Source organism: Sturnus vulgaris, chromosome Z, assembly GCF_052056855.1.
Source record: "Sturnus vulgaris isolate bStuVul1 chromosome Z, bStuVul1.hap1, whole genome shotgun sequence".
Classification (NCBI taxonomy): domain Eukaryota; kingdom Metazoa; phylum Chordata; class Aves; order Passeriformes; family Sturnidae; genus Sturnus; species Sturnus vulgaris.
This window is the reverse complement of record NC_142283.1, coordinates 7,865,525-7,877,069: the sequence shown is the minus strand read 5'-3', so window position 1 is coordinate 7,877,069 and position 11,545 is coordinate 7,865,525. Positions and strand designations below refer to the sequence as shown.

Genomic DNA, 11,545 nt, shown 5'->3' with positions numbered 1-11,545 from the left:
CTGCCTTTCAAAAGAGGATATGATGATACTGGCCACTTGTGTTTACAATTCCGCATCTTGTTGTTTAATTGTCATTTTATGATTTCTTACAGTATCTGTTAATCAGGTTTTTTTCTACTAGCCCATTTTCTGCTTTATAACCATGGCTGTTTCAGAGATTTGTTTTGCTCTCAGCAAATCTGCTGACAGACAGCAAATCACACCTATGTTTACTTGCAATGTTCAAGAGCTCCTGGGAATACCTTACAATGGCAATCTATGTCATTCACAACACTCTCTGATACTTCAGTGACAAATCAAATGATACTGGTTCAATACTACAGGCTGTAGCAATGTGCTTATCGTTTAAATCTGAGACTAAAATAATCAACATTAATTACATGAAAGAAGTGTGGAGTTTTCAATCACTATAAATCTAATCCATAGAAAACACATTTTAAGTATAACTAAGATGAGATAGATAAGCTATTTTTATTGTTACCAAATTATTTTTTCATCTTCAGCATCAGTGTCTCTTTAGCTCCATCATTTATGAGACCTTCACATTAACTGCTATACAATATCCAGCAGGTACTTTGTGCAACCCCTCTGTGAATCGTGTCTACTGTTTACCACACATGATGCATCAATTTTGTTTTTCTTTGGCGACAATTAAAATCATTGTTTGTACACTCCTAAATCAAACTTCATCAAACTTGTCAGTATTTTTACCGATTAATTTTTGAGAAAACAGTAGTATTTCTCTTCCTGATTTTAATAAGAGAGAACAAAACATGAGGCTAGCAAAAAATGTTGATGAGAACTTGTTTATGTAGATCATTTATCCAGCTGATACCTCATACCTTTTCAAATATACATTATTTTTAGATAATAGTGTATTTAACCAAGGGTTTACAAAGCAACGTAAAATAACTATCAGGTCACTGCTTTAAATGATTTGCTATCTTCCCTTCCTTTATCCTTTCTGCTCCTGAGAACCATGGGGAGTTGTAAATGATAGAGAAGTTCCAAGCTATAAATTAGTCCAGTGCATTACTGACATTAAAATCAAAATCAAAAGTATACATATGTCATGTTTACTAGGGAAAAAGAGAATAGAAGAGAAATATAGATTTTTATTCCACTTTATTCAATTTAATGGAAATATTGCACAGAATGAAACAGAATTTGGATTACAGTTTAAACCAGCCCTGCAATTCTCACCCTTAATCGCTTTAGCGAAGTGTCTTTATTCTATAGGTACCTTAGAAAAGAATTTGAAATAAAGTTCTATGAAACCATGCTGTTGTAAAACAACTACCCTTTCTTAAGTTTACCCTTTCTTCACAGAGATTAATGGATGTTCTAAAAATCTGCTAAAGGAGAGAATGCATGGTTCTAAATGCTGAGCAGTACCTTTTGAAACATGCAGGGTACTTAATGCAGAGAGAATCTAAGAGATCTAAAAACCAGTATCAAGCAGTGGAGCAACAAGTTCTTATGTCTTATAATTGATAATATTGATAATCAGGTCTGCTCCACGCAGTGGGTTTGAGCTCCAAAAGCCAAGCAGAGGCTGCAGGACAGGGAGCTGAGCTGTAACTGCAGGACAGGAGGGGTCCCGTTGTTGGCTCAGGAACAGCTCCCCTGTCCATCAGCAATGTGCCCGCTCCTCCTGCCTACTGCCAGTGCTTCCCTGCAGTGCCAGCAGGAGCTGCTCCCTGCCGCCGCCCAGCTCCTCTGCCTGCCGTCCCTCCCAGTGCTGGCACTACAGCTCCCTCCTGCCTTGAGCCAAATGCCTGCTGCACCTTGTGCTGGCTGTGCCAGGTCTCTTGCTCCAAGCCTTTGACTCCCGGGCTTATGCCCCAACCCAGGGACATTGGTTATTTCCATCACCAGGGAGTTTTACATGATGAACCATTTTGGTTTTACCTAAGAGGTGAATCATTAAGATTGTGGTGCTTTCTTTTACCCAATGTCCTGTTAAGACCAAGAACGAGCTCTTCCTACAGCTTAGTTTGTGGCTATTCCTACACCATTTTACTCCACACTGCATGCCAAGAGAACATATATCCTTTTCCTTACTAAGTTTAGGCTGCAGCTTAGTGCAAATATGTGTGAGAATAAATGTCATAATCCCCTGACATTTTACCCCTCCCCAGCCAGGGTGCTGCCTGAGGGGGTTCTAGAGATGGACCACAACTCACAGACAAATAACCTCAGACAGGTTCTATTACCCACAGATGGACAGACCTGGCAGGAATTGGGTGCCACAGCCTGTCATACACTCGCCAAAGATTAAGGATCAGTGAAGAAATAGGGACAAGCACTGATGTGGTCACTCATCATGGAAACGAGAAGTGCTCCAAAGCCAATGTCAGTTTCAAAGGGAAATTTATTACAGATTGCTACAACTTATATATGATGACCAATTTCAGTTCAAAGATGGCTCCAGAAGGGTACAACTCTGCTGACTCTATAAAGATAGAAATATCAATTTCAGTTCCCACAATCAAGTATGTTCCACGTCACTAAGTACTGCCGAGATATATATATATAAATATATATATATATGTATGCATGTATATAAAGAACCTAAGATCAACTGAATGATCTGAAAATCCACAGAGCAGGAGTTCTACACTCAGTGGAGTCCCAGAGTTTTCTCAGCAGGCTTTGCAGGGAGTTCTTAGCAAATGTGTGGCTCTGCTGCCATCCCCAATCTGCACTTTCCTCAGCCAGCCTGAGTGCACGGGGGGCATGTGCTGGGCATGGCTGGAGATTTTCATGGCCAAAATCCTCCAGCATCATCACCTTTACACCTGGCTCATTGCTTTGGATAGCAGAAATCACACAACACTCATCTCAGCTGACAAATGTCATTTCTTGCAGATTGCTACAGCCACACTACTGATCAACAAATACACAAGAATCTATTTCAGTTGAAAAATGTAATTTATTGCAAATTGCTACACTGTGCTGCCAATACAGAACTGCACAAATCTCAGTTAAGGTTAAAAAAAGGAATTTATTCCATTAGTACAACAAGGGTATGTAAATATATACAAATACAAACTTCTGTTAATAAAAACTTAATTTATTGCCAACCTCTACAATTCACTATACACAAAGATAAATTGGGTATTTAACAACTTAATTTATTACATATTACTACAAGCATACAGCACATATAGAAATACAAAAATATGCATTCCCTCTCTAAATAGATAGAATTATACAACTATACAACTCCATACAGGTTTAAATAGAACTAAAGAACATACAGATACACAAACACATATAAAACTATAATGATATACAGATGTTAAATCGATTAAATATTACATATTATATACAATATGAACATCTATACAACAAACCTATCTATAAATATATCACTCTGCCAAGCTAAATATCCATATAACTGCATCAATACAAGTAGACAGCTATACAATTGGATATATATGGAAATCTAATGACATCTAGCAATAGATTAATATACATATAAAACTAGAACACATATACCTATGTAAATACCAATATGCTTATTTAAAGAGCCATATATGTATAACTGCCTCAGTAGAAATAGACACCAACACAACTGCGTACATAGGAACTAGAACTAAAAACCGAACAACATACATGTACATTTAGATACATATATACACATATACGTAATTATAAACATATATGTATCTATATGCATACATATATACATAGCATAAATCCATAACAACAGACACATCAAAACACTGCTATACAAATAGCAATGCACAGATGTAATTATCCCTCTCCCTGTGCAAGTCCATGTATCTTTCAAATGAACGCTGAGCAGAGGGATTCCAGCAGCGCCATCTTCAAAGTCTCTCCCTCGGTCTCTTCCACGCAGAGCAGGACTCCTGGACAGGAACAGCAGACGGGACATCTGGGAAAAAAGGGAACACGGAGTCAGGATCAGGGCCTTTCCCTTGGCAGCACCTGCACTTGCATCAGGTAAGAGAAAAAAAATCTCAGCGCCTCCCCAGGAGGGCTGCAAAGGAAAAGCGGCCGAGCGGGCCAGGGTGTGGTGAGCGCAGCCGCGGCGGGACCGTCCCGCAGCCCCCGGCAGCCCGGCACAGCCGGCACAGCTCCCGGGCCCTGCCGGCACAGCTGCCTTGCCCAAGGACAGCCCCTGTGCCGGCCGGGGCAGCTGCGCTGAGCAGCCCCAGCACGGGCAGGGCCCGCTCCTGCCCCGCCGGGCAGTGCCCACGGCCACAGCCCACGGCACCCTCACCCCCAGCCTGCCTCACCGGTCCCAAGGCCTGGCAGAGCTGCAGTCCCGGACCCCTCTGTGCTCCCTGCTGGCTCCCTCCATCCCCTCAGCCCCGCCATGCTCTCGGCAAACCCCGAGTCCCCTTCAGTTTCTTCAGAGTCCCGCAGTCCTCTCACCCCCCTCTGTCCCTTCTGACCCATCCCATCCCCTTAGACCCCGCCACCCCCCTCAGTCTGTGCCACTTCCCTGTCACCTCAGTGCCACCATCGCCCTGTGCTGCCCCACACCCCCAGCCCCACCAGCACCTCAAGGTCACCGTCCCTTCAGTGTCACCACCTCCTCAGCGCCCTCAGTCTCACCGGCCCTCAGCAGCTCCTCAGGGGACAGTGCCTGGGGCCACCGGCAGCTCCCAGCGCTCCAGGGACACCCGGGGCTGGAACTGCTGCTCCGCTCCGGCCGCCAGCTCGGACACAGCACAGGGAGAGGGGACAGAGGGGGCACAGGGGAAAAACAAGAGATGAAAAAGGCATCCGAGGGGGGGAAGAGGTAAAAATGCAGCCTAGGCCTACACAAACATCAATCTCTCCATCTACACATCCATCTAACTCTTAACTACAAACTATGCAGATGTATAAATATAATTTTATGTATGTGTAAGTATTACTCTACACATCTATACTCTGCAAATCTATAACTGCATACAATGAAATATAATTCTATCAGATTTATAACTATATATATGTTTAACTATAAAGATCTGTAAATATCAATATATAGATGTATAAACACAACTCCATTAATCTATAAATGTAACTATACGCATATATAAATATAACTATTGAAATCTCTAAATGTATCTACAAACAGAAGGATTCAACCTGCCCGATGGTCACAGGCTCTCCTTCGGGTTTCCCTTTGCACGCAGGGCAGCCCTCCTGGCAAGGTAGATCAGATGGATATCTGGGAAGCAAAGGGAACAGAGTCAATATTGGCCTCCGTGCATCTTTCCCTTTGGAAGTAACTGTCCTTCTATCAAAGACTGTAAAAGATGGTCTGAAAAGCAGACTCTCACTTGGCAATTTGAAGCCTGCTCTTTAAGGAACACGGATCCTTACAAATGTTCAAAACTGTGTAAAGCACTGAAATACCACGATAAAGTCTCAGCACTCACAGTGCAAATAGCACCAACGAGAGCTCGAAACACAGACAGTCCCAGCTCCCACAGAGAAGCCCAGCCTTGTTCTTTCTCTGTGCTGACAGAGAAATCTCAGTCCCCACTGAAATGGCTGAAGCTAAAGGGTGCTGTGAGCTGAGTTGTGAAACCAAATTGGGACACCCGGCTTGGTGACACAACTCCCACAAGGTCAGGTTTATTCCCTGCTCTCTTGCCACAGCAGAGGACTCCGTGTCAGAGCCTCTGGAGAAGCGTGGAGGGCAGGGCTCTGGGAGGTTGTGTCAGTGCAGGATTTGAACTAAAGGCACCGGGCAGCACCAACCCTGCAGACAAGAACTCAACTCCTCTGATCTCCCTTCCTGTCAGAGGCAGGCTCAGAGCAGCCATCTCACACCTCTCTAAACCAGTGTGGGCTCTGTCCTTACCAAGCTCCTCGGGTTCCTGGGAACTGTTCCCACAGCTCTCGGTGCCAGGCAAAGCTCCCTCTGCTGCAGCCTTGTTCACAGGCTCCCCTCCTGAGGACTCAGGGGCAACATTAACATTCTCCTTGAAAGAGAAAAACAGAAAGAAATAAACTCTTCTCACCAGTTACACAAAATATCTGGTCCAACAACTCTGGCTCACATATTTAATCCTAATAAATCTGGGCCCCAAAGGCCTTCAAAAATCAAAAGGATTTGACTTCTGCAACATGGTCCAAAAACTGTCAAAGCTGACAGTGTTGAATGTGGGGGGGACAGTGAACACATGGAATGGCTGCTAAGGAAGGAGTCCCGACAGCTCCTGGCACAGGGATGTGCTCCTCCCTCCACAGCCCTGTGCAGAACAGTCTCATCCAGGCTGCAGCTTTGCAGGGACTGCATGGGAACACGCATCTTTTCCCACACAGATGCCCACCAGCAAGGTGACTGAGCTCTGGAACATGGAGAGCAAGACTGACCAGTTTGCTCAGCTGAGGATTTCCCAGATAGAAACTGGGCTGCAGGCACCAGGTTACTGAGAGCACAAGAAAGCTGCAGCTCCAGCCCATCCCCAAACACAGCTCTGGGAGCACGGCAGGGCTCACACAGCAGCAGCAGCTGCAGCCCAGACCTTGCTTTGCCTTGGCCTTGCAAAACAAAAGAGGCAGAGCCCACATCTGCTGCTGGAACAGGGGCACTTCTCACATGCCCCTCCCTGTCAGGACACTTTGCCTTCAGTGGCATTCTCCAAACTTCCACTTCTTTCCCACAAATGCCCCTGCAGGAGGCATTCTTCCCAGGAAAAGGAGCAACCAAACTTGGCCAGCAAAGGCTCACACCTCTCATCCTCACCAAGGGGTGAACTTTCATCCCTCTTTTTTTAGAAACCTTACTTTACCAAGCAAATCCTTCCCTGTCCATTAAACAACTGAATTCAAGAAGCTTTTGCTTCTTAGCCAAGTGACAACATTCAAAAGCTCTCAGTCCAGCCCCTTTCATCCCTGTTCAGTGGAGTTACCTGAGCAGAGGGAGACCTTTTAGGCAGGGAGGATGAAAGCATCTCCTCCAGTGTCTCAAGCACCAGGTCCAGATCCAGCGGTGGCAATTCCTCTTCCCCAGGAGTATTCCAGAGCCACCTGGGGGCTGTCCATGGTGCATAACCAGCCCAGCCAGCTGGAGCACTGGCAGCTGAAGTGCCTAGAGTGGCTGCAAGAATTCAAACACATAAGTCAGGCTCCAGAATGTGGCTTTGGGACACAGAGCTCTATGCTGCCTTGGATCAAACATCCCAGGAAATTGGAAGAGTAAGTTCTTCCTCTTACAAAGTCTTTCTTCCAAACGATGTCTATGTACATTAAAGGATGGATTCTAAAATTGATCTACACATATACAAACACACTTGCTAATCACTGCCTTTTCTATCTCCCCATCAGCTTTTGGACTTGGTGGCTTCACAGTTTCTCATCACAAGAGATCACAGAAAGCAGATTCACCCAGGAAGAGCCCAGATCTGCAGACACACATGCAAAACTTAAAACTGTGAGTTTCTTCTAAAAATAACCTTGTGGGTAAGGCCCTATTCTGCAACTGCAGCTGTACTGGGGACACACAGAGCTCACTGAAATTTAATATCATTATTTGAAGGAGAGACAAGCTGCAAACTCTGCAATATCCTAACAGGGTCCTAGTTTTCTCCATCAAGAAAGATGGGAGTTTACCTGACACTGACCAGTTGTAGACAAAGGTTATTTGCCTCGCCCTTGCACCCCTAAAGAGAGACTGTCTGGAAAATGCCCAGAACACCCTCCAAATCTGCAGCAAGGATAGGAAAAGCAGACTGAGTTTGCTTTTGTTTTCACAGTTCTGCTTCCTAGCACACTTGACACTTTCTACCTGATTTTCACTTAAGATCTACCCATGACAGAGCACTGCAGGGAACTAGTTCAAACAGTCAATTTTCATGATTGTTCTGAAAAGCAAGGGCAGAAACTCTTTCCCTACCTGATGGGCAGTAGGCTGGCGAGTGCTGCTCTGCAGATGTGCAGCTGCTGCTCTCTGGAACAGGAACTGATGGAATGATACGCTCAGGCTGCAGCTGAAATTTGTATGTGCCTGGCTCCTCTGATGAAGCCCCAAGAAGTCCAGAGGTGACCAACACTTTCTCGGGAGGTGCTGGGGAAGCCTCACGCTCTTGAGCACCTGCACTTGTCCTGGAAGGGCCTGGAGGCAGCTCTGAATCCTCAGGTGAGGCAGCACTGTTGGCTGGGGTGTGCTGCTCTGAAGATTTGCACTGGCTGCTCTCTCGAAGGGCCCTGCAGGCAGCTTCAGGGTCGATGCGAACCAGCGGAATGGTGAGCTTGCGGAGATTAAATCTGCGGATGAGCTCCCACGATGGTTCCACTGGCGAAGCCCCAAAAAGTCCAGAGGAGGCACAGACTTTCCTGGCAGGTGGTGTGGAAGCCTCAGACTCCTGAGCACCTGCACGTCCCCTGGAAGGGCCTGGAGGCAGCTCTGAATCCTCAGGTGAGGCAGCAGCAAGGTTCTGGCATGAGGGAGCTGTGCAGCAGTGAGAGAAGAAAAAGGAAGCAAAGGGAAGTCTGGGTCACTATTGGTCTTTGCCTGTGTTTGCCTTGGCAGCAAGTGTGTTTCGACCAGGGAAGAGAAAAGCTCCCATCCTCCCAAGCAGGGTGAAAAAAAAATCCCTACATGTTGTGGGGCTATTAAACACCCAGTTCCTTGTCTACTGAGCTCCCTCCTACATGTTCATCCATCCTGGAAAACTCTCCTGCTGCCATTCCTTGGCAGGAGGCGACTGCCAGAAACCCAACTGCCAGGTCTTATCTCCTCCACTCCAAAGGGACACAAAAACTTTATAATCACAGCCATTCCTGCCTCCCCATCAGCTTTTGGATTTGCCTGCATGAGTTTCTCATCACAAAAGACCACAGCAAGTGGATTCAACGAGGAAGTGCCCAAATCATCAGGCACACACGTTGAAATTAAACTCTGAGTTTATTCTAAAAACAACCTTGTGGGTGAGGCCATACTCTGCAGGTGCAGCTGTTCTGGGGACACAGAGAGCTCATTTCCATGGCACGGCTTCATTTGCAGGGCAGTCAGTCTTAAACATCTGCAATATCCTATCACTGTCCTAGTTTGGCTTCATTCAAAGAAAGAGGGGAATTCACCTAACACTGACCACTTGTTAGGAAACACTTTTCACTTTGCCCTTGCACCCCTACAGGGAGGCTGTCTGGAAAATGCCCAGAACGCCCTCCAAATCTGCAGCAAGGACAGGAAAAGCAGACAGAGAATCTTTCTGTTTTCAAGGTCCCTCTTCCTAGGTGACTTGACACTTTCTACCTGATTCTCACTTGACATCTACCCATGACTGCAGGAAAATACTTCAGAGGGTCATAAAACAGGACCTGTTTGAAAAGCAAGGGTAGAAACTCTTTCCCTACCTGATGAGTATGTGGCTGGGGTGTGCTGCTCTGAAGATTTGCACTGGCTGCTCTCTCGAAGGGCCCTGCAGGCAGCTTCAGGGTCGATGCGAACCAGCGGAATGGTGAGCTTGCGGAGATTAAATCTGCGGATGAGCTCCCACGATGGTTCCACTGGCGAAGCCCCAAAAAGTCCAGAGGGGGCACAGACTTTCTTGGCAGGTGGTGTGGAAGCCTCAGACTCCCGAGCACCTGTACATCTCCTGGAAGGGCCTGGAGGCAGCTCTGAATCCTCAGGTGAGGCAGCAGCAAGGTTCTGGCATGAGGGAGCTGTGCAGCAGTGAGAGAAGAAAAAAGGAAGCAAAGAGAAGTCTGGGTCACTATTGGTCTTTGCCTGTGTTTGCCTTGGCAGCAAGTGTGTTTCCACCAGGGAAGAAAAAAGCTCCCATCTTCTCAAGCAGAGTGAAAAAGAAGAAAAAAACCTCAAAACATGTTGTGGGGCTATTCAACAACCAATTCCTCGTCTACTGAGCTCTCCCCTATTCGTTCAACTGTCTGCGAACACTGTCCTGCTGCCATTCCTTGGCAGGAGGCAACTGCCAGTATCCCAACTGCCAGGTCTCTTCCCCTGTGCCCCAGGGGAGGCTCCTTCCTGCCGGGCCTGACCAGACCGAGCGCTCGGCTCAGCCGCAGTCACGGAGAGCTCCCCAAGCATCCCAGGGCCGGGCAAGGAGCAGCACCAGCCACGGCGCAGGGCTGGGCCAGCTGCAGGCCGAGCGGGCCAGCGTGTGGTGAGCGCAGCCGCGGCGGGACCGTCCCGCAGCCCCCGGCACAGGCAGCACAGCTCCGGGCCCTGCCGGCACAGCTGCCTTGCCCAAGGACAGCCCCTGTGCCGGCCGGGGCTGCTGCTCTGAGCAGCCCCAGCACGGGCAGGGCCCGCTCCTGCCCCGCCGGGCAGTGCCCACGGCCACAGCCCACGGCACCCTTCGCGCCCGCAGCTCCCAGCCCGTCTCACCGGCTCTGGGCGGCTGCCCGGCAGAGAAGGCGGGCAGTGGCCGCTCCGTGGGGAGCTGCTGGAAGCGGCTGGGCTGGCGGCCGCGCACCTCCAGCCCCGCCGCCAGCCGCTGCCTGTTGGCCCTGGTCAGGCGCTGGATGCGGAGCAGGAGGTCGGGACGGTCGCGGCGAAAGTTGGGGTTCCTGAAGTGGAGCCATCCTCCGCAATCGCCCGGCACAGCTGAGCCAACCAAGTCCGGCACCTTTCGGAAGCCGTAGTGGTTGAGCTGGCGCACGAAGCTGCCGAAGTGCGCGGCCCTGAAGGACTCCGGGGCCGGCCCCGCCCCGTCGCCGCCATCCACGTGGGCACTGCCCGGGCTGAGCAGCTCCCGCTCGAAGAGGGAGCGGTCTATGAGCAGCCCCTGGCCCCCGCTGTCCCAGCGCACGGAGCGGACGCGGGGGTTGTTCACCAGGCGCCAGAGCTTGGCGAGGAAGGTGCTGGCGTTGAGGCCGGCGGGCAGCGACCGCTCCGCCATCGCGCCGATCGCCGAGCGTCGCCACAACGGCCGCGGCTCAACGGCCACGGCTGCGCCGGCGGCGCGCGGCCTGAGGGGGGCGCTGCGCTCGGCCCCGCTCGCGGCCCCGCGCGGGCCGGACTTGGCGGGGCCGAGCGCGGCAGAGCCGGGGCTGCGGGCCCAGCGCGGGCGGGGCGGCTCCCGGGGCTGGCCGGGCACCGCACGGCACCGCACGGCACCGCAGGGCAGGGGCAGCGCCTGGCGAGGGCACTGGGAGCGCTGGCCATCTCTGTCCCCTGGCTGCAAACCGTGCCTGGGGCACCATCGGTGATAGAGGGAAAGGACATTGCTCTGTGTTTGCTGGAAATGGGATGAAAAGGGCAGATTAGAAAACGTTCCTTTGGCCTCCTTTTCAGCAGACTGGCTGGTTTATCTCACCATCTCTCCTTTCTGTGGTAGACTTGGCATATTTCTTATGACTCGGAGTCAGCAGCAGCAAGGGGCAGCAATTCTGTCGGCATTGTCACCAGAGCTACAGTGCTGTGCATGGATGGATGTTGCTCTATGCAAGGGATTCTTGGTCTGCTGTTGTAAGGAACTCATGCCGGTGTCTTCCCAAAGGGCATAGCATTTTTCTTTCCTCAGGAATCACCTCTGCTTAATTTCAAAATTACAATAATTCGGAGGGGGTTTATGTTCTCCATTCCAAAAAAAGACGCTCCTGCCTT

General features: G+C 49.3%; 1 protein-coding gene across 1 annotated transcript; it reads right to left on the bottom strand.

Moving 5' to 3' along the window:
• Positions 1–2,915: 2,915 nt before the first annotated feature.
• Positions 2,916–10,847, bottom strand: LOC148219647 (uncharacterized). Its single transcript, XM_088156470.1, has 6 exons — positions 10,325–10,847; positions 7,868–8,143; positions 6,885–7,072; positions 5,831–5,951; positions 4,591–5,191; positions 2,916–3,904 (listed from the first exon to the last, which is right to left on the bottom strand). Exons 1-5 carry the CDS (start codon positions 10,836–10,838, stop codon positions 5,121–5,123), a joined length of 1,170 nt encoding a protein of 389 aa, XP_088012596.1. The 5' UTR covers positions 10,839–10,847; the 3' UTR covers positions 2,916–3,904; positions 4,591–5,120.
• Between the last annotated feature and the right edge of the window lie 698 nt (positions 10,848–11,545).